Genomic DNA, 23,621 nt, shown 5'->3' with positions numbered 1-23,621 from the left:
GTGAGACGACTTGTAGTTTTATAGTTTTTCATTTTATTGTTTTATTGCGTTCACAGCTAAACAACGTCGTAGTTCACACAAGGCAGATACCCAGTTTTTCAGCCGTAATGTCCGCTGCGGAAAACTGCACTTAAAAAAAAACAACGTTTCCTACTAACCTGTAGCCATGGCGGAGCGTCCATCTGCCGTCCTGCAGCTTGGCCTCCTGGGATGACGTTTCATCCTATGTGACCGTTGCAGCATGTGATTGGCTGCAGCCGTCACATGGGATGAAACGTCATCCCAGGAGGCCGGCCTGGACGAAAAAGCACAGAATTATGGGTAAATAGAAGACTTTTTTTTTCTTCCTGATTTGCAGCGAAATCACAGCTTTTCTGCCACAAAATCGCGACATCTACTATGTGTTGCGGGTTTTACCTCCCCATTGAATGCAATGGGGAAAGCCTGCAACAAAAAAGCAGCGAATACAATTGACAATCTGCGGATTAAAAAAACCTCACTGCAGGTAAATTTCTGGAAGTTTTTTCGGCTTATTTACGCAGCATGTGGATGACATTTGTTCAAATCTCATCCACTCTGCTGCTACTGTATTATTCTGCTGATTTTCCGCAGCGAAATCCGTTGCTGAAAATCTGCAGTATTTACGCCACGTGTGAACCCAATCTCAAAGTTCAGGTCATTATGGACACAGCGATACCAATTTTGTGTAGCTTTTTAAATGGTTTTAAATTTTAAAATGTAATTTTTTTTAATGTATTATAAACTTTATTAAACTTTTTTTTTTGTTTAGTACTATGTTACTTTACGATCATTTGATCCATTTTAGAATACACTGCAATACATCTGTATTGCAGTGTATTATGCCTGTCCGTGTAAAACTTTCAGGCGTAGTATTAGGCCCTGCCTTTGGCATCTAAGTGGTTAAATGGGCGGGATTGAAGATAACTTTTACCCCTCCTGTTAGTGCAGGACCCCAGGGCCGCCATCAGGAATTTCTGGGCCCCATACAGCCATGATGTCTGGGCCCCCCCCCCCTCCATTACTGGGGGTGGGCAACGGAAAGTGTGGCGCTCACGTTTGTACGTTGTTCGCATTAAATGATTTTGGTGCTGATGTCAATTACAGTGAAGGAAACTATGGAGCCGGCAGTGACCGGTTCATGCTCCGGATTTTGATCTATTTAGCTAAAACGTATCCGACTGTATGGCATATAGTGGGATACGTCGCCTGGGGAATGGCCCAGGGGAAACTACTGAAGTCACTGTCCATGAACAGGGCTGGAGCCTTCTACTAGCGCTCTGCCCAGGGACTATGGCACCGCTCCTGATGTCCATATACATAAAGTGACGTCCGAAGCTGCACAAAGCCTGAGTACACGGCCGGAGCGTCGGCAACATTCTGGCCAGGGATTCCGGCCCTGGAGAATCCCCTGATGTCACTTTACATATATGGACAGTGATGTCAGGAGCTCCCAGGGACAAAGTCCACGGGTAGAGCACTTGTGATGCTGCCTGGGGACTCTGGAATAACAAAGTTTACTACGCCATTTCATCCTTCAAAAAGAAGGTAAACCGACGTCCACCAGCACGGAGGCTAAAAGGACCTAATGGAGCCCTGTGAATTATCGTCTACGTTGTTTATACTGTAAGGTAGGAGATTTCCTGACTACACGATAAACTTAGGGCAACAATACGATGTGAAGGGGCCTTAAAGAGGCTCTGTCACCAGATTTTCAAACCCCTATCTCCTATTGCAGCAGATCGGCGCTGCAATGTAGAGAACAGTAACGTTGGTTTTTTTCTTCAAAAACGAGCATTTTTGGCCAAGTTATGAGCATTTTTATATTTATGCAAATGAGCCTTTCTTAAGTACAACTGGGCGTGTTTAAAGTTATGTCCAAGTGGGCGTGTATTGTGTGTGTAACATCTGGGCGTTTTTACTTGTTTTACTAGCTGGGCGTTGTGAATGGAAGTGTATGATGCTGACGAATCAGCATCATCCACTTCTCTTCATTACCACCCAGCTTCTGGCAGTTCACAGACACACAGCGTGTCCTCGCTCGTCCGACGCAATGAAGTTCCTGTGGGAGGAAGTGAGTGACGTCACAGCGTGATCTCGCGAGGACACGCTGTGTGTCTGTGCACTGCCAGAAGCTGGGTGGTAACGAAGAGAAGTGGATAAGCAAACACGAGTTTGCTTAAAAAACTTCTGAAAATCAGGAGCTGTTTTCCCTTGAATATCTCTGTATTTTCAGACTGTTTTTTACTAATTGTGTGAAAATACCCTAAGGCCTTATTCACACGACAGTGTCCCGCCATTTTTCCCGGCCGGTTTGCATTAGTTTTGCATCCGTTCCGGGCTGGGCATATCTGGACAGTGACATCAGGGGCAACTCCTGAAGGGGAATCCCCATGTGGCCGGTGATTCCACTTCAGGAAAAGCCCCTGTCGTCTGTGTCCATTTATGGACACTGAACGTTACTGGCTTCTCCTGGTGTGGAATCCCCGGTCACAGAGTGTTCGGGGATTCCGCTTCAGGAGTTTCCCCTGATGTCACTGCCCAGATATGGACAGAGACATCAAGCGCTCTGTCCAGGAGTGGAATCCCCGAACACACAGGGATTCCGCTCCTTCAGGGAGCTAAAGTGGGGCTAGCACATAGCAGAGCAGGGACGAAGCTACAGCAGTAGCAGCCACAGCAGCTGCTAGCGGCGCCATCGGCCATGGTAGGTGTCGCCGCTAGCAGCTGCTATAGCTGTAGCGATGCCTGAAGAAGCGCCAGGGCGGAAAGGAGGCTGATTCACCGGGCCAGGGCGATTTGGGAAGGGAGCCAGCGCAGCGCCCCCTTCCACCTGCTGTACACCCCAGCCCTGCCACACAGTACCCCTGCACATAGCAGAGCAGGGACATCGCTACAGCAGTACCCCCACAGTGTTACCTCCAGCATAGAGCGCTTCTTCTGAATGAGATACACTCCTCCTCCTCACATGCACTCTGCGCTGTGAGGAGGAGAGAGCGAGCGACGGTAGACACGGCCATCACTCGGGAAACATTCCGTGATGGCCGTGTATTACCCGGCCCCATAGACTTCTATGGGAGCCGGGCGGCCGGGTAAACGGCCGAAAATAGGGCATATCCCATTTTTTGACGGCCGGTTTTCCCGGCCCGTCAAAAAATCGGTCGTGTGAATAGCCCTTTAGGGGTCTATTGTTCCTACTGCAGCCGGGTGACGGCTGATTTATGAACGGCCGTCACCCGGCCGGGAAACCCTGTCGTGTGAATAAGGGCTAATAGGCATGCAGCTTATTTAACCCCTTCCCTCCTCAGCCATTTTTTGGATTATAACTTTTGTTTTTTCCTCTCCACCTTCCAAAAGCTATAATTTTTTTTTACTTGAGGGCTTGTTTTTTGCGGTACAAGTTGTAGTTTTTCATGGCACCATTTATTGTACCGCATCATGTACTGGGAAGCTGAAAAAAATTTATTTGTGGGGTGAAATGCTGCACGTGCATGACGTTCTGACAAACCCCATTCACATGAGATGGGGCTTATTCAGACTAACGTGTTAATCGTCCGTGTGAAGGACGTTTTTTTAATGGCCGTCACACGGCTGCATGTATTTCTATGGGGCTATTCACACGGTTGTTGTTCTAACGGATCGTGTGAAGGGCCTGTAAAAAAATAGGACATGTCCTATTTTTGTGCGTTTTCACGGATCCCTCGATAGACTCAAGTCTTTGAGGGATGTGTGAAAACGGGTCCCGCACGGCTAAAAAACGGCCGTTCTTCACGTCTGATTTCACACACGTTGGTCTGAATATCGCCTTAGGCTTTATTCACACGAACGTGTCCGTTTTGCACGCGCAAAAAACGCTGCATTTTGCCCGAGCAAAAGTTCAGTGTGGCGTCAGCATATGGTGCGCGGCTGCGTGATTTTCGCGCAGCCGGCATCATTATGACACTCTGTTTTGATGTTACAACACAGTAAAGAAGGGGGGGCTTTTATGTTTCCCTTCACTTCTTTACCTACTGTAGCGCGAATCACGCGCGTCACCCGGAAGTGCTTCCGTGTGCCGTGCACGATTTGCACGCACCCAATGACTTCAATGGGTGCGTGCTGCGCAAAACACGGGCAAGTATAGGACATGTCGTGAGTTTTACACAGCGCACACACGCTGCGTGAAATTCACTGACAGTCTGAACGGCCCCATTCACTAACATAAGTCCGTGCGACGTAATAAGTATCACGGACGTATAACACGTTCGTGTGAATAAGGCCTTATATTGTAATTTGTAGTGAATTTTCAGTGCGCAATCCGCACCAAAAATAGGAGGCAAGTAAGTGGCCTTATTCAGACGTCCATGTTCAGTTTGTGAAATACGGAGCGTGTATCGGACATATTTCCCGGACCGACCACAGTTCAGGGAGTTGGGTTTCTAGCATCACAGTTATCTATGATCATAGTCCCTCCCCTCCCGTGGGAATAATGTCCCCGGTCCCGTACTGAAAGCATCATTACAGTATGGGACAGTATTCCCGCAGAGAGGCAGGGACTCCATGAATTGTGGTCAGCCTGTGAGATACAGCCAATACACGCTCCGTATGTCACGGACCGAAAGCGGCCGTCTGAATAAGGCCTTAGTCTAGTTACACAGTGCGGTGAAATCCCATTTTTTTGCCACAATTTTTGCAAAAACGTGACTTGACCGCACTGTGAGAATATAGCCTAATAGCACTTTTCATGTTTTGTATCTTTTTTTTATGCAATTTTCGTAATTGCGGCTCAAATCACGCGGTTTTGCCGCGATTTTTATATAATCGCGGCAAAACTGCGCCATTTTTGCCGCGATTACGAAAATCGCGCCAAAAAAACGCTAGGAAAACGAAAAAATACCAAAAAGCTTTTTAACCAACTTTATACAATCTACAAATGGAGTCAGGGGGATGGGAATCAGGAAGGATAGGGGAAAACACTCACCAGCCTGCAGGTCCGGTCGGCAGTGTAGAGGAGCTGGGGGGCGGGATCTCCACACGCAGCTTCAGCACATGCTGCATCTTCCCCGTCCAGTGAAGCTACAACAGGTATGCAGGGGCTGCTGCGAGTGTTGCTAGGGGAGTGTCTCTGGGGGGGGTCGCGAGGGGGGGCCAGTGAGCGTTGCGAGGGGGGGGCAACAGTCCGAGGGGGGGGCGACGGCAGTCCGGCGGGCCCCTTTTCTTCATCCATGTGGCCGGGCCCCTGACGGGAGTACCAGTAATACCCCCCTGATGGCGGCCCTGCAGGACCCCATTGTCTTTAGACAGCCCGACACCCGCTCAAGCTGGCATGAGACACACATGCTGGGCTTATGACACAGCGCCACCTTTTCACGGCGCTGTGGCATAAGTACCCTTAATATCAAAAACCAAGTATGGGCAGGCACACCGCCTATCTATGGAGTGCAAAGTGTATGCCCTAGAACAAACGACTAAAACTACCAGAGAAAGTAGAGTAAAAAAAATTTGTACATGCACCTCCAAAATTGTATCCAAACAGTAACAAAATATTTACTGACACCAAAAAGAAAAACAAGTTAAAAACATTGTATACAAAAAATCAATCAGTGGTCCATAATAAGATTAACTGTAAAGTGCGCAAGAGCCCCAAACTAGATCAGACCTGCCGGACACATGAATGGCCCTAATAAAGATCCCACTTCAATACATGTGGTAATTCCTAAGATAGGATAAGACCATGAATAAATGTGACTTACAATGAAAAAGGCACATACCTAAATCATCATAAGAATAAGGCAATAAATACAAGCCTGGCAGAGGGGAGCACACTTAAAAAACAGGGACCGGCCCCATGCGTATCCCCAGGGGAAACCTAGCTTCACACGAGCGCATTTGGTCCATGATATATGGTCCGTATGTCGGCCGCATTTCCCGGACTGAACACAGTGCAGGGAGCCGGGCTCCTAGCATCATAGTTATCTATGACGCTAGGTGTCACTGCCTCGCTGAGGGAAAACTGTCCCGTACTGTAATCATGTTTTCACTACGGGACAGTATTTCCGCGGGGAGGCATGGAACCCAGCGTCATAGATAACTATGATGCTAGGAGCCCGGCTCCCTGCAGTGTTTTCGGTCCGGCAAATGCGACCGACATGCGGACCGTTTATCACGGACCGAACACGCTCGTGTGAATCCGGCCTTAGGGGTATAGCGTGGACTGATGTGGTGTCCTTTATATATACATATAGTCAGGTGGATTGAATCAATAATTACCATAATTGCCATTCGAATTAGGCAGCACATGTGGCGGGGTCCCAGACAAGATGCTGCATCTCTGCAGTGTCACATAGTAGATGTAAGCCCCAAGGATAACGGTAGATAATAAACACCTGCACATTGTGCAGGAAAATAGCATGTGTGCCAGGCAGGGCACACGCCCAACACCATCTTTTAGACGTAGAGGAGCAGTCAACTGAACTGTGCAGGCACCAGGAAAGATCCCAGTACTGAGCCTGCGCAGAGAGTCAAGGCCAAAGATGGCGTAGAGCGGGTGCCCTGCCTGGCACACACGCATCTACATGTAACACTGCAGAGATGCAGCATCTTGTCCGGGACTCCGCCATATGTGCTTCCTAATTCGAATGGTAATTATTGATTCTTTCCACCTGACTATATGTATATATAAAGGACACCTTATCAGTCCATGCTATAGCCCTAAGGCTGGGTTCACACGACCTATTTTCAGGCGTAAACGAGGCGTATTATGCCTCGATTTACGGCTGAAAATAGGGCTACAATACGTCGGCAAACATCTGCCCATTCATTTGAATGGGTTTGCCGACGTATTGTGCAGACGACCTGTAATTTACGCGTCGTCGTTTGACAGCTGTCAAACGACGACGCGTAAATTGACTGCCTCGGCAAAGAAGTGCAGGGCACTTCTTTCAGACGTAATTTGAGCCGTTCTTCATTGAACTCAATGAAGAGCAGCTCAAGATTTACGAGCGTCACAGACGCCTCGCATAATACGAGGAGGAGCAGCATTTACGTGTGAAACGAGGCAGCTGTTTTCTCCTGAAAACAGTCTGTCTTTTCACACGTAAATGCCTGCTATCGTGTGCACATACCCTAAGTGTGCGCTCCTCTGCCAGGCTTGTATTTATTGCCTTATTCTTATGATGATTTAGGTATGTGCCTTTTTGCATTGTATGTCACATTTATTCATGATCTTATCCTATCTTAGGAATTACCACATTTATTGAAGTGGGATCCTTATTAGGGCCGTTTGTGTCCGGCAGGTCTGATCTATTTTAGTGTTTTTGCGCACTTTACAGTGAATCTTATTATGGATCACTGTTTGAATTTTTGTATACAATGTTTTTAACTTGTTTGTTTTCTCCTTTTTGGTGTCAATAAAAAATTTGTTACTGTTTTGATACAATTTTGGAGGTGCATGTCACAAATTTTTTTGCCCTACTTTCTCTGGTAGTTTAAGTACCCTTAATGACTGAACTTAGTGAAAAGGCGTATGGGCGGTCTTTAACGGGTTAAAGATGTGCAATTGCATACGCTAAAAGAAAGTTTGTGCTGACCAGAAGTGTCATTGGACCCCTCTCATCTGTCTCATTTGCCACCTAGTTGATCCTCATTACAGCATATGTCCAAAGTTATCTACCAATCTAATATATTTCAAATAAAAAAATATATATTTTTTTTGCTTGGATAGTGTCTCTACTTGATATGCTCTTGCGTTTTCAAATTCAGATACCATACAAAGATTCCACGTCCAGCGTTCAGAAAGATTCCACGTCCAGCGTTCAGAAAGATTCCACGTCCAGCGTTCAGAAAGATTCCACGTCCAGCGTTCAGAAAGATTCCACGTCCAGCGTTCAGAAAGATTCCACGTCCAGCGTTCAGAAAGATTCCACGTCCAGCGTTCAGAAAGATTCCACGTCTGTTGTAGCCCCCATTAGGCTTGCCTCCTGGAATCAGCAGGTGCTGGATGAAGACACTGAGGAATTATTCTCCGAATCCCAAACTCAGGTATTTGACAAAACCACTATAGTGCACCATTCCTGGTTTTAAGATCACTGGAGTCCATTAGGTAAATGTAGCTTGCTTTTGGCTACCAATTAACCCCTTCCCGCTACTGGACATACTATTAGGTCATGGCAGCTGTATCGTTCGCGCTCCATGACCTAATAGTACGTCACGGGAGAAACGGCCACTTCGGCCATCATCCCGACACATACAGGAGCTGTGACAGCTGCTGTCTCGTACAGCAGTTGCCGCAGCTCCTACAGCGGGGACCGATCGCTGTGTCCCCGCTGATTAACCCCTTAAAAGCCGCGTTCAATAGCGATCGCAGCTTTTTAGGAGTTAAACCACCATCGACGGCCCACTGCAGGATAGCGGCCGGCGATGGTGGCTATGGCAACCGGACACCTAATAATGGCGTCCGGCTATGCCATCTACGGCAGCCTAGTGGGTCCTGACAAAGTCAGGACCCACTATGCTTGCTGTCAGTGAGTAGCTGACAGCTCTAATACACTGCACTGTAGTGCAGTGTATTAGAATAGCGACCAGGGCCTCCTGCCCTCAAGTCCCCTAGTGGGACAAAGTAATAAAGTAAAAAAAAAGTTGTGTCAAAATAAGAAAATTTTCCCTTATCAGTCCTTTATTATTAATATAAATAAATAAACAGATAAATTATACATAATTGGTATCGCCACGTCCGTAACGGCCTGAACTACAAAATTATTTTGTTATTTATCCCGCGCGGTGAACACCATAAAAGAAAATAATAATAAACCGTACCAGAATCACAATTGTTTGGTCACTTCACCTCCCACAAAATGGAATAAAAAGAGATCAAAAAGTCGCATGTACCTAAAAATGGTCCTGATCGAAACTACAGTTCGTTACGCAAAAAATAATTCCTCGCACGGCTTTATTGATGAAAAAATTAAAAAGTTCTGGCTCTTAGAATAAGGAAACACAAAAAGTAACTCTGTCTGTGGTAGTTACAGCAGAGGAAGTGTAATCTCGTTGTAACCTGTCATCTACAGCGTAATCTCGCGAGATTACGCTTCCTCTGCTGTAACTACCACAGAAACATTAACGAGGCGTCGGGATTGTGTATAGACATCCCGTGGAATGTCCATTCACTGTCTAAACTCTTCAGTATTGTTAATGTGTTAGTATAAGACAGCACATAGCGATCTAAAAGGATCCCTATGCGCTGAGTAAATGAATGGAGAGGAGTGCATGATGCTGATAGGTCAGCGTCATACACTCCCCTGTACAACGCCCACTTGGTCTAAAGTAAAAACATGCCCACTTTGGCATTAAGCAACTCATTAGCATAAATCTAAAATCGCTAATAAAGTGGTGAAAACAGATCATTTTTTTAAATAAAAAGCACTGCTGTCACCTACATTATAGCGCCGATCTCCTTATGTAGGAGATAGGGCACTTATAATGTGGTGACAGAGCCTCTTTAAGGGGTTAAACCTTAGGGAAATAAATGAACCTCATTCATAAAAAAAACTAAAAACTCTTCATTCAAAGACCAAGTTCTTATAAGCTAGTGTAAGACATTTTGTGCTTCATGCATAAAAAGTATCAGTGTTGCCCATAGCAAATAAACGAACCACCTCTTTAAAGAGGCTCTGTCACCAGATTATAAGTGCCCTATGTCCTACATAATCTGATCGGCGCTATAATGTACAGGATGGGGCCATTTATATGGATACACCTAAATAAAATGGGAATGGTTGGTGATATTAACTTCCTGTTTGTGGCACATTAGTATATGGGAGGGGGGAAACTTTTCAATCTGGGTTTTGACCATGGCGGCCATTTTGAAATCGGCCATTTTGTATCCAACTTTAGTTTTTTCAATGGGAAGAGGGTCATGTGACACATCAAACTTATCAAGAATTTCACAAGAAAAACAATGGTGTGCTTGGTTTTAACGTTACTTTATTCTTTCATGAGTTATTTACAAGTTTCTGACCACTTATAAAATGTGTTCAAACTGCTGCCCATTGTGTTAGATTGTCAATGCAACCCTCTTCTCCCACTCTTCACACACTGATAGCAACACCGCAGAAGAAATGCCTCCTGATCTGACCCCCTTAGTCTTTTATCTTTGGGGTCATCTGAAGGCAATTGTCTATGCTGTGAAGATACGAGATGTGCAGCAACTGAAACTACGGATACTGGAAGCCTGTGCTAGCATTTCTTCTGTGGTGTTGCTATCAGTGTGTGAAGAGTGGGAGAAGAGGGTTGCATTGACAATCCAACACAATGGGCAGCACTTTGAACACATTTTATAAGTGGTCACAAACTTGTAAATAACTCATGAAAGAATAAAGTAACGTTAAAACCAAGCACACCATTGTTTTTCTTGTGAAATTCTCGATAAGTTTGATGTGTCACATGACCCTCTTCCCATTGAAAAAACTAACGTTGGATACAAAATGGCCGACTTCAAAATGGCCGCCATGGTCAACACCCAGCTTGAAAAGTTTCCCGCCTCCCATATACTAATGTAATAATACAAGAGATTGCAGTGTAGAGGTATACGTTTAAATTACTAAGGTGTAATTATTCTGCCTGTATAAACGTTTAAAATAATTATTTATTATCAAAATTATTAAAATTGGTAGGGCACAGAGTGCCAAAAGATCCAGGTACAGGCGTTGGCAACCAGATCAAGAGCGCAGACTGAGATGTATGTGAAAAAAAGAGATAGAGGATCAGCACGCACCCATTCATGGATGCCTGATTGTATCAGAGGTGAAATGGTCACATCAAACCGGCTCAGAGTGCTTGGCAAATATTGATGAGATCTGATTGCCACAGATTAGTTAACAGGCACACTCCCAACGCGTTTCTGCACCTTGTAGGGGAGCGTCCTCAGGGGTACGAGTTGCCTGAATTATTAACGTACAGTTGCCTGTCAGCTGATATTCAGCTGTTCGTTTTAGTGTAACGGCGCATATGAGACATCTGATGGTGGTCTGACGCGCGCCGTGGAAACTCGGAAGTTTTATTCACCCAAGCCCCACCCATAGGGGCGTTGCGTAGTATCGGGCCGTCCAATGAAGGAATATGGCGTGTGAAAACACACGCCCCTACAGGGGGCGGCTCCATAGTAACCACGCAGCCAATGAAAGAGATGCACAGAGCATCAGTGGTAACAAGGGGGAGCTAAAGGTGGCCAGAACATACAGCGCCGATACCAAGGCTGGAATAAGCGCTATGTATGCAAGATCTTGCAAATGTCAGGGTACTGCAGGAATTATTGGATGAGGGGCAACGGGGAGTGGGTGAGGGCCCCTTCACTGACCTGAGGGCTCCCTCAACCACCAATCCCCCAATCAATGACAACACTCTGCTGGATGTCTTTCTCACGGTTGTTACAAATCAACTGCAGAAACTAGGGGCAGACCAACATCCACACTTTAATCTGTCACGGGATGAAACACTTGCACTCAAGGCACTGGAGAATGACACGGAAATCATAATTAAACACTCTGACAAGGGGGGTAATGTTGTTGTGATGGACCGTGCGCAGTATGTCACCATGTGTCATAACATCCTGAAGGACAGACTTTGCTATAGCATCCTGACTGCCAATCCTACAGCAAAATACATGGCTGAACTCAAAGAGATTGTGGGGGAGGCTAAACAAGCTAAGATCATTGATGCGCGAGAGTTGTCATTTATTGTGGGACAATGCCCACAGATAGCCACCTTCTACAGTCTTCTCAAGATTCACAAGGGTCTTAGTCCATTAAAAGGAAGACCCATTGTTTCTGGGATTGATAGTGTGTCTCAGAACGCTAGCATCTATTTGGACAGGATTTTGAGGCCCTTTGTGACGGCACTTCCGTCCTATGTGCGTGACACAATGGAGGTCCTCAGGAAGCTTGAAGGGATCAAAGTTGAATCCAATGTCCATCTGGCAAGTCTTGATGTAGAGGCCCTTTACAGCTCCATCCCCCACTCTTTGGGATGTGGTGCTGTTGAATACTTCCTCAATGAGAGAGGGGCTCAGTTTGGTGCGCATAATCAGTTTGTGCTCATCCTGTTGCGTTTTGTGTTGGAGCACAACTTCTTCATCTTTGAACAGAAGTTCTTTCACCAGCTCAGAGGAGTTGCCATGGGTAGCCCCTGTGCTCCCACCTATGCCAATCTCTATCTGGGCTGGTGGGAGAGAGAATTTGTGTTTTGTGATAGAATGGAGAAATATGTCTCTTCCATTGTGTTATGGTTAAGATTCATTGATGACATTTTGATACTGTGGTCTGGGACAACAGCAGAATTTGGAGAATTTGTTTCTATTCTGAACATCAATGACCTGGGTCTTTACTTTACCTCTGAAATCAAGGATAATTATATCACATTCCTTGACATCCAAATAGAGAAGACTGACCAGGGACATATCCAGACACAAATCTTTAGGAAGAGCACAGCCACCAATAACCTTCTCAGATGGGATAGTTGCCACCCTAGACCCCTGAAGATGGGCATCCCAAAGGGTCAGTACATTAGAGCGAGGCGGAACTGTACCACACTGTCAGACTTTCAAATGTCGGCCAATAGTCTGAGAAAGAGATTTGAGCATAAAGGGTATCCCAGTGGTGTCTTGAAATCGGCATACCAACATGCTATTACATCAAATAGGGAGTCCCTACTGAACCCTAAAGTATCTCCAGAGAAGGACAACGTTATGAGGATAATTGGTACCTACGATGTTGCGCACGTTGAGGTTAGAAATATACTTACCTCATACTGGGACATCCTTAAAGCGGACCCGGACGTAGGTGGTTTAGTTGGGGACCGTCCTCAGATCACTTTCCGGAGGGGCCGTAATCTTAAGGACAGATTGGTGCACAGCCATCTGAAGATACCTGCTGTCACCACTTGGCTTTCGACTAATGTCACTGGGTCATTCCAGTGTGGTAGATGCAAAGCATGTAGCTCTGTTTGGAAAAGCAAAACATTCAAAAGTACTGTGACAGGAGTCATGTTTTCCAATAGGTCATTTATCAACTGCCTCACTAAGGGGGTGGTGTACCTGATTACGTGTCAATGTGGCATGCAGTATGTCGGTAAGACAATAAGGGAGTTCAGACGCAGAATTCGGGACCATATTTGTGACATTCAGAATAAAGCTGACACCTCTATTTCTCGACATGTATGGGACCACCACAAGGGAGACCCCTCTTCTATTAGGTTCCAAGGTATAGAACATGTCAGTATTCCTGCCAGGGGAGGTAATTGGGATAGACGTGTTCTACAGAAGGAGGCCCAGTGGATTTTCAGGATGCAAACCATCAAGCCACTGGGCCTTAATGAGTCTATATCCTACCTTCCGTTCTTATAACTTGCCCAATTACTGTATTCTTGCATTTACCTCTCATTGATATCCTAGTGTGCTATGGGATTGTTTAAGAGCTCATTCCTGTACTGTTTTCAGCTTTCATTCCTGTACTGTTTACCTAATATTGTATCTGATGATCCATAGTTTGTCTGATCCTGGCTATTGATACACTACTTTGTTGGATTTTGTGCATTGTATTGCTCACTAGATCCCTTGTTTTGCATACATAGCGCTTATTCCAGCCTTGGTATCGGCGCTGTATGTTCTGGCCACCTTTAGCTCCCCCTTGTTACCACTGATGCTCTGTGCATCTCTTTCATTGGCTGCGTGGTTACTATGGAGCCGCCCCCTGTAGGGGCGTGTGTTTTCACACGCCTTATTCCTTCATTGGACGGCCCGATACTACGCAACGCCCCTATGGGTGGGGCTTGGGTGAATAAAACTTCCGAGTTTCCACGGCGCGCGTCAGACCACCATCAGATGTCTCATATGCGCCGTTACACTAAAACGAACAGCTGAATATCAGCTGACAGGCAACTGTACGTTAATAATTCAGGCAACTCGTACCCCTGAGGACGCTCCCCTACAAGGTCCATATACTAATGTGCCACAAACAGGAAGTTAATATCACCAACCATTCCCATTTTATTTAGGTGTATCCATATAAATGGCCCACCCTGTAGATAACAGCAGTGGTTTTTATTTTGAAAAACGATCATTTTTGAGCAAGTTATGAGCAATTTTAGATTTAGTTTCTTAATGCCCAACTGGGCGTGTTTTTACTTTTGACCAAGTGGGTGTTGTAAAGAAGAGTATGAGGCTGACCAATCAGTGACTAATCAGCGTCATACACTTCATTGTTCCAGCCCAGCATGATCCACAGCACAGTGTGATTGTGCAGTGAAAGAAGCTGGGCTGGAACAATGAGAAGTGTATGACGCTGATTGGTCACTGATTGGTCAGCCTCATACACTTCTTCACAACACCCACTTGGTCAAAAGTAAAAACACGCCCAGTTGTCTATTGAGAAACTAAATCTAAAGTTGCTCATAACTTGCTCAAAAATGATCGTTTTTCAAAATAAAAACCACTGCTGTTATCTACATTACAGTGCCGATCACATTATTAATCTGAATAATTCCACATACAAGGTAGGTAATGGGCTAGGTAAAGTCGCTACTGACTAACCTCCCTAAGTAATGGAAAGGCAACTCCTTAATATATATATAAACAGATCAGAAACAGAGTCTAATGCCAAATAATATGAAGGAATAACAAATCTTTATTGAATACATATAAAAACATACATGTTAAAAAGGTAAATGAGGGGAGAGACTCTACATAGTACACACAGATAAGAACCAGATCCAGGTATATGATATATATTCATCTCGAGACCCAATATTAGGCACATATAGCTAGGATAAAGGGGCTATCAAAATGTAACATAGGTGGTTGAGTACAGGCTGAAATGCTAAGAACGGATAACAAGAGTAATTTCCTTCTATAGCCAAAAACCCAAATAATTGGTGACTCAGATAGTCTTACCCATAATGGTCGTCCTGATGGTCTGGATGTCTGTGTGTGGACCCCGACGAGCATTTCGCGATGATCGCTTCCTCAAGGGGTATGGAGGTATCTGAATCATGTGTGCATTAAATAGTATATAGTCAGGTGTTGGTAATTTTAGTGAGTGATTTTTTTCTTCCTTTTTCCGCTTCCGTCGGTAATGGCGCACTTCCATTGATGTGACCGGAAGTGTAAGTGTAGTTAGCATTTTGACCCCACAGGTACTGTGTAAAAGATAATGCGCAGCAGATGGTGCAGAGTGAGATTTGCCATTTTTTTCTATATATATGCCATGTCAGTGTCCGATATATTGTGGCCAGCATGTGCCACTGGAGATATACACCCCATAAACTGTAATGTGGGTTCTCCCGGGTACGGCAATACCCTACATGTGGCTGTTATTAGCTGCCTGGGCACACGGCAGGGCTCAGAAGGAAAGGACCACCATTTGGCCTACTGGAGCTTTTCTGGTGCTAAGTCATGTATGCAGAAACCTCTGAGGTACTAGTACAGTTGAAACCCCCGAGAAGTGATCCCATTTTAAAAACTACACCCCTTAAGACATTCATCTAGAGGTGTAGTGAGCATTTTGACCCCACAGGTATTGTGTAAAAGGTAATGTGCAGCAGATGGTGGAGAGTGAGATTTGCAATTTTCTATATATGCCATTTCAGTGTCCAATATATTGTGCCCAGCATGTGCCACCGGAGATATACACCCCATAAACTGTAATGTGGGTTCTCCTGGGTACGGCAATACCCTACATGTGGCTGTTATCATCTGCCTGGGCACACAGCAGGGCTCAGAAGGGAAAGATGAGGGGGATAAGCTGTGCGGAGTGCGTCAGGGTAGATTTAAAATTTATCATACATCCCTTAGATTTTTAAACACTTTCATACAGAGCTCTGGTTTTTCGGGACACGTGTCACATTGATATATTGTGTCCTCCCTTATCCCCCTCTTATAGAAGACTTTGCACCTCTTTTGACTTTTTCCTTTCTTGCCAGTTTGGGGAACTTCTTCTGGAAAGTTTTGCCCTGGTACGATGCGTGTGGCCTCTCTTCCAGAAGTACTGGCCTTCTTGGTCCCTAAAGATTAGGTTCTTGATAATGATGTGCACGGCCAGCTTCTTATACCACACCGCATGGCGCTGTAGGGCTTCAGTACTTGATCTGACAAGTCCACCCCTCCCATATACCTATTGTAGTCCAGGATGCAGTCTGGTTTGGGGGTCTCTGTACTGGTACCTCGTACATGGGTACTGGTGTGGCCATGTATTGTTGTCAATACAAGGACATCTCTCTTGTCTTGTACTTGACACACAATATGTTGCTGCTAGAATGTGCCCTGCTCTCACCCCTTCTGAGTGTTTGCCCAAGCAGAGTCTTAGGGAGGCTTCTCAGATTTCTTCTAGCAGTGCCGCATGCCGCAGGACTTCTGGAAGCGAGGCACCTGATCGCTTCTCGGCCTTTTGGCTAAGACCAAGTGAAGTAGCTGCTCAAGCTGAGGTTAGTAATCATCCCTGCCGGTGGTTGATGGGCCATCGTAGGGGGATGACAGAACGCCGAGGTGAGGGCAGAAAACCACAACGGTCATTGCTCTGGTGTACGCACTTGGTTTAAAGGTACCATTTGTAGGTGACCAGGCGACCGCCGGATCGAGGTCAGGAGGTCGGGTAGTTTGGAAGCCCGAGTTGCTATGTGCCCCAGGGCTGGTGATCCTGGGGTGCCCTAACTCACTGGGGGTGGGATCCCACTGAGTGAAGGCACATTTTGCACGCACTCTCTTTCACACTATATGAGCACACACCTTTATTCTCCCGGCCTTCTGGCTGGGAGATGAGGATTTTTTTTTATACCTGGCGGATGTCCAGGCTGTATCACAGCGCACATCCACTTATTTAATTTTGTTTTTCACTGTGTGTTTGTTACGTTTTGTCACAAGGATTTTGGGATGCGGTGCCCTTTTGGGAACCTCCTGAAGTCTAGGGAGAAAATGTGTGGCCATCTGGTTCCGTTTTTCCCTGCAACCCGGCCTCCCTTCTTCGGAGGGGAGGTGCAATTTGTATGCAGGCTCCTAGGTGGACACTGGGGTGGCAGCCCAGGTAGAAGCCTAGGAGTGTGTTTGGGTCTCCCTAAGCTTCGGCGAGGGGGGATCATCGATCCTTGATCCTCTAGGCCTATGGTTTGGATGGTCAGTGAATGGTTATGCGGGGCCTCTCTCTTTTAAGAGAAGGGCTGCGATAGACCGCATCCTTGTGCACTTTTTGTGTGGCACCTCTGCACTTTTTATGCACTTGCGTGATAGAAAGCACGGCTCGGGCTTTATAAAAATAAAAAAAAACCTGAAGAGTGGCACGCTGGTATAAAAATTATCCAGGTAGAGGTGGTAACCCTGGTCCAGCAGTGGGTGCACCAAATCCCACACAATTTTTGCATTAACTCCCAGTAAGGGGGGGCATTCTGGGGGCTGAATACTGGTGTCCTTCCTTTCATATATCCTTAATTTGTAGGTATACCCTGATGCACTCTCGCACAGCTTATACATCTTCACACCATACCTTGCCCTCTTACTCAGCAGGTACTTCTTTTCTGTGAGATTCCAGCAACGGATACGAAATCTTGCGAGATTACGGAGGTAAACGAGATTTCGTTTCCCTTGCTGTAAATCTCACAGAAAAGATTCAGAAGTGTCAGGATTCTAAATACACATGACGTCCAGGCTGGATGGTCATGTGTATTCATTATCAGGACACTGGATTAACGTTAATCAAGCAGAATCGCTGTATATGTGGCTGCAGACCATGTTCTAGTAAGAACGTGGTTCTGCTGTCTAAATGAATAGAGAAGAGTGCATGATGCCGATTGGTCAGCGGCATACACTCTGTACAACGCCCACTTGGTCGAAAGTAAAAATACGCCCACTTGGGCATTAAGCAACTCATTAGCATAAACCAAAATCGCTCCTAACGTTGTGAAAATAGATGTTTTTTTTAAAATAAAAAGCTCTGCTGTCATCTACATTATAGCGCCCATCTCCTTATATATTAGATAGGGCACTTATAATGTGGTGACAGAGCCTCTTTAATGTAAGAAATCATTTTCTTTTTGTGTTATCTTATTCTAAGAGCCATAACTGTTTTTTATTTTTCCATCAATAAAGCCGTGCGAGGACTTATTTTTTGCGTAACGAACTGTAGTTTCGATCAGGACCATTTTTAGGTACATGCGACTTTTTGATCTCTTTTTATTCCATTTTTTGGGAGTTGAAGTGACCAAACAATTGTGATTGTGGTACGGTTTATTATTATTTTCTAATGGCGTTCACCACACGGGATAAATAATGAAATAATTTTGTAGTTCAGGCCGTTACGGACGTGGCGATACCAATTATGTATAGTTTATTTGTTTATCTATTTTTTATTAATAATAAAGAACGGATAAGGGAAAAAGGGGGATTTTTACTTTTAAAACTTTTATTTTCTTATTTTTACACAACTTTTTTTTACTTTGTCCCACTAGGGGACTTGAGGACAGGAGGCCCTGATCACTATTCTAATACACTGCACTACATGCGTAGTGCAGTGTATTAGAGCTGTCAGCTACTCACTGACAGCAAGCATAGTGGGTTCTGACTTTGTCAGGACCCACTAGGCTTCCGTCGATGGCATAGCCGGACGCCATTGTTATGCATCCGGTTGCCATAGCCACCATCGCCGGCCGCTATCGTGGAGCGGGCCGTCGATGGTGGTTTAACCCCTAAAAAGCCGCAATCGCTATTGAACGGGGCTTTTGAGGGGTTAATCAGTGGGGACACAGCGATCGATCCCCGCTGTAGGAGCTGCGGCCACCTCTGTACGAGACAGCAGCTGTCACAGCTCCTGTATGTGTCGGGAAGACGGCCGAAATGGCCGTTACTCTCGTGACGTACTATTAGGTCATGGAGCGCGAACGATACAGCTGCCATGACCTAATAGTACGTCCAGGAGCGGGAAGGGGTTAATGACAGAGATCAGATAAGTCGAACAACTGCCTGTGTACTTTTTAGTACACTGGCTAATGTACTAGCATATAGATATATGCCAGTACAATAAAATTAAAAAATTAAAAATCCTATGGGATTTAAAAAAATATATGTAATTTAAAAGAAAAATCTGTAAAAATTAAAAAAAAACCTGTACAATAAATGTATATCGTTTATGATAATTGGTGTATGGTGCAAAAAAATAAATAAAGAAAAACTAGCAGGATTGCTTTTTTTTTCTGCTTTTTTTTAAAAACGTTTTTCAAAAACGGCTGAAAATTACAGAGCTGTTTTCAGACAAAATAGCTTCTGATTTTCAGCCGTTTTTGAAGCTGTAAAAGTTTTTCTAGGCGTTTCTGGAGCGTTTTTTTATTTTTTACACAATGACTTACTACAAAAACGGCTCAAAAAGTGAAATGCGACTTCTTTTTATGGGGCGTTTTTTAAAATGGCGTAAACGCCCCGTCTGAACTAAACGCCGTTATTTCTATTGAATTCAATGGGCAGATTTTAATAGGTGTTCAGCTACCATTTTTTTCTGGCGTATTTCGGGGCGGTGCACCCCGAAATACGCCTGAAAAAACTGCGTGTGAACATACCTTAATACAGCTACATACAGCTAAATCGAACAAAAAGTAAAGTTATGACCCTCGGGATACAAAGAACAAAGTCAAAAAATTTATTTGAATGCTTTAGGCCTCATGCACACGGCCGTGACCGTAATCATGGTCTGCGATTATGGGCACGGCCGGCCGCTGGCAGCCACCCACATTCTTGGTCCGTAAAAAGAAAAAGATAGGACTTGTCCTATAGCAATCGCTCCATTACTGCTTTCATTTTCAAACCTGCTCTGGAAATATGAATGCTGAAATGTGACCTGAGGAGTATATGTCTCTCTATACTTGTCTAACCGGCTCATAGTAGATATCACTAACCTGCATCTGACCATTAACGGGACAGGCGATCACACAGAGATCAACTTCTCTCCATATATTAATAGAGCATGATCGCCAACAAAGCACATTTGTCCATCTGCTGTATAATCTTTTTTTTCTTTTTTGCAGACACCAAAAAGAAAGTTGCCTGAATGGTTTGAAGCTCCAAAAGGAACTGCAAAGTCATGTGACCTCAAAAAAGCCAAAATTCTGAAGAAGAAAGGTCTTTTTGGATGAATGTAGCGTATATTTGATGTTGCCATTTGTTTAGATAGAATACATTCATTATTTTGTATATGGGTCGGCACATGTTTATTTTCACTTAAAAAGTGAAGTTCCCGAATGTGTATTTGTTCATATTATTGAATGTTTATCCTCTTGGTGTGCAGCATTGTGTTACTGGATATCCTATAGTAAGGACCTACACAGTCTTCTACTTTTGTGTGCACACCATGATTCACACAAACCCAAATGTTGGTTCTGTTCACAGTATTTAAAAGAGAAATCTATGCAAAATTGACCTTTTAACGTGTGATAGAGACATGTTAGATGACCCCATTGCGGGAATCTGTGCGCTCACAGCTAACGCACCAATTTCCTATAGAGCGCCTAAAACGCTTACACAGCTTAGACTTACATCTCCATTACTGAATGGGCTTTGCTTAGAATGTTATGTCAGAAATTTTCCAGTAATTGGCATATCTGGTCGGTGACAAAGGTTCTATGAAGAACGATATTTCACCTTCATTCTGGACATCAGTGGTTGTCTAAGCGAAGGATTCCAGCAATGTGATCTTACATGCATCTATGGCATGTCAGAAGCGAATATTTGGCTAGATTTCTTCTTTATAAAGAAATACTTGGAACCAGAGGAGAAGCAAGGTACATTCATGGTCCACAGTAACCATGCACTGCTGCTAATATTTTCATAGAGATTTTGTAATTTATACACATCAAGTTACAAAAATATAAATTGGCACTGCTATTTTGTAAAGACCTGGGCATACCCCCGGAGTGGGACCTTGTGGATCTTCGTATTCCCGATCTTTTTTTACCCAGAAAGTCGGCCAAACAAGCATTCTATAAATATATAAATATCCTTTTTTTTCATCTAAATAAGTATAATATGCTTTCGGTTTTTTTAAGAACTTGTTTAAATAAAGAAATATAAAGGACAGCAAATCTTTTTGATGTGCATAAAAAAATATTTCAGCCGTGTATAAAATGGTTTTCTAAAACACAAATTGTCCAATGTACTGCACTACCGAGGCTACGGCTTATTGTATCACGTTCACAGGTTATCCGGCTTATAGTGAAATAAGTTCACATCTGCGCCCGGGTCCCGTTCCGTCTGAGTTCTCCGTCGGTACGGAACCCTTACTTACACAAACGGAAACCATAGGTTTGCATCACCATTCATTTTAATGGTGACGGATCCGGTGCCAATGGTTTCCGTCATTTTGATGGAATAAATACCGTAGTCTGCTACGCTATTGTTTCCGTCAAAACAACGGAACCCTTGCACAACCAAGACAAATGTAAACCATTGACAACGGATCCGTCACCATTGAAATGAATGGTGATGGAAACGGAAACCTATGGTTTCCGTTTGTGTCAGTCAAGGCTCCGTTCCGACGGAAAGCTCCATCGGAACGGAGCTCTGACGCAGATGTGAACGAAGCCTTAGTCTTGCCCGGAGCGTTCCGTCAATATTCTTATAAAGTGCTATAGTCTTCGGCTACAAAATGTATAAGTCCGCTCCGTTGTGTACAAAACTTCAACAGTGTCAGTCAACAGAAGTTACAAGAAACAAAGCGTGTCAAGCCTTGGCACCCAGGAGCGCAGTCTCCTGCAGACTGCTGTGTTATCAACATCGTAGTCCTTACCGATTGAATTTTAGCATGTCCGTTACACAAGGCTTTGTTCTGGCATCTCTTTTATGAACATTTCTCGTTGCTACAGGTTACCATGTTTATAGAGCTGTGATAATTCTTTTTATTTGCACGATTAAACGGTAGAAATAGCTGAGATATAATTGGTACTTGAGAATACGTGTCAAGTACTAAAGCACGCTGGTTTCGCTTGTCAACAAAAATAGATTAAGAATTCCAGTTACCATAGTAACAATTACTTGCTATGCAACTAAACATGGGTACAGAGAGAATACATCGATGATCCTTCAGGTTTACACATTTCTCTGAACACCTACCGTGTAAAGACGCAAGAATAGAAAATGTTAAATGTCGGACTACCTCAATGATTTTGCTTTTAACAAACATCTATTATAGTAACTGTTAAATAATTAGGTACATACTAGCAATACTTGTATGCAATAAAAGGAAAGCGTAAATGCCTAAATTCTTAAAGCTGGCTATACACATGAGATGGGTGACAGTTAAAGGGAATTTTTAATTATATTTTTACGTTTTTTGTGTATTTTTTTTTCTTCCTCCACAAAGTGGAAAGTATTAAAAATTAAATAATAATTTGACATGTTTTCCTGTGGCCACCAGAGAGAGCACTTCCCAGGATTACAGCAAAGTGAATCCAGCAAAGCGACCTGACTTACGACTAATGTAAATATGGGAGGGAATCTCATCCCCCCCTCCCTATTTTTGGCTACAAGCCAGGAAAAGGTGACTTCAAGTTGCTAAGCATTGTCCAGCTCCATTTTGGGAGTGTTTTTACAATGGCAGCTGGTAAAAGGCAAAGGGTATGTTCATACGCTTAACCAAAAACGTCTGAAAATACGGAGCTGTTTTCAGAGAAAACAGCCTCTGATTTTCAGGCATTTTTGAGCCTGAAAATGAAGCTTCTTTTTATTTTGAGCTTCTTTTGAGGTGTTTTTTCAGGCGGTTTTTGAGGCGTTTTTCATAGTGTTCAATGGAAAATCAGCTCCAAAAAACGCCTCAAGAAGTGACATGCTGCTACTTTTTACGGAGCGTCTTTTTACTCTCCGTTCTTTAAAACAGAGGCCTAAAAAGACGCCCCGTATGAACTAAATGCTATTTTTCCCATTGATTTCAATGGGCAGATGTTTGTAGGCGTTCAGCTTCCCGTTTTTCAGGCATTTTTTGAGGCATAAACGCCCCAAAATATGCCTGAAAGCACTGCGTGTGAACCTAAGGGTATGTTCACACGCAGTAGCAAATTACGTCCGAAATGACGGAGCTGTTTTCAGGCGAAAACAGCTCCTGAATTTCAGACGTTTTTGCAAGTACTCGCGTTTTTAGCTGCGTCTTTTACGGAGTCAATGAAAAACGGCTCCAAAAACGTGCCAAGAAGTGACATGCACTTCTTTTACGCGGGCGTATTTTTACGCGCCGTCTTTTGACACCTCGTCTGAACAGAACATCGTAAAAACCATTGCAAGCAATGGGCAGATGTTTGCAGGCGTAGTGGAGCCGTCTTTTCAGGCGTAATTCGAGGCGTAAAACGCCCGAATTACGTCTGAAAATGGGTCGTGTGAACATACCCTTAGAATGATGAGTCAAGAGGAAGACCCTGTGGTGAAAGGCTTTTCAGTTGACAGGTTCACACGGCGTGTATTTGATGCTGTTTTTCGGACATTTTACATGCCGAAAAATGCGTCAAACGCTTGATTAAGCTTCCCATTTACATCAATGGGAAAGCGAACCTTTCGTACATACAACACGATTTTTTACGCGAGAGTTTATAAAACGCGGAAAAAAAGAAGCGTCTTG

At 44.3% G+C, this 23,621-nt stretch overlaps 1 protein-coding gene across 2 annotated transcripts in view; it reads left to right on the top strand.

Moving 5' to 3' along the window:
- Positions 1-22,337, top strand: part of WRN (WRN RecQ like helicase) — a 202,259-nt gene extending 179,922 nt beyond the window's left edge. For both annotated transcript variants that reach the window (XM_075862190.1, XM_075862182.1), the window contains 2 exons: positions 7,759-8,037; positions 20,047-22,337. In XM_075862190.1, the coding sequence (XP_075718305.1) occupies positions 7,759-8,037; positions 20,047-20,154 (387 nt within the window). In that variant the 3' untranslated portion in view covers positions 20,155-22,337. The remainder of the gene's footprint in view (positions 1-7,758; positions 8,038-20,046) is intronic.
- The last annotated feature ends 1,284 nt before the right edge of the window (positions 22,338-23,621 follow it).

This window comes from Rhinoderma darwinii, chromosome 1, assembly GCF_050947455.1.
Source record: "Rhinoderma darwinii isolate aRhiDar2 chromosome 1, aRhiDar2.hap1, whole genome shotgun sequence".
In the NCBI taxonomy this organism is placed as follows: Eukaryota; Metazoa; Chordata; class Amphibia; order Anura; family Rhinodermatidae; genus Rhinoderma; species Rhinoderma darwinii.
Note: the sequence above shows the minus strand (reverse complement) of the source record. Positions and strands in the feature narration are given on the sequence as shown.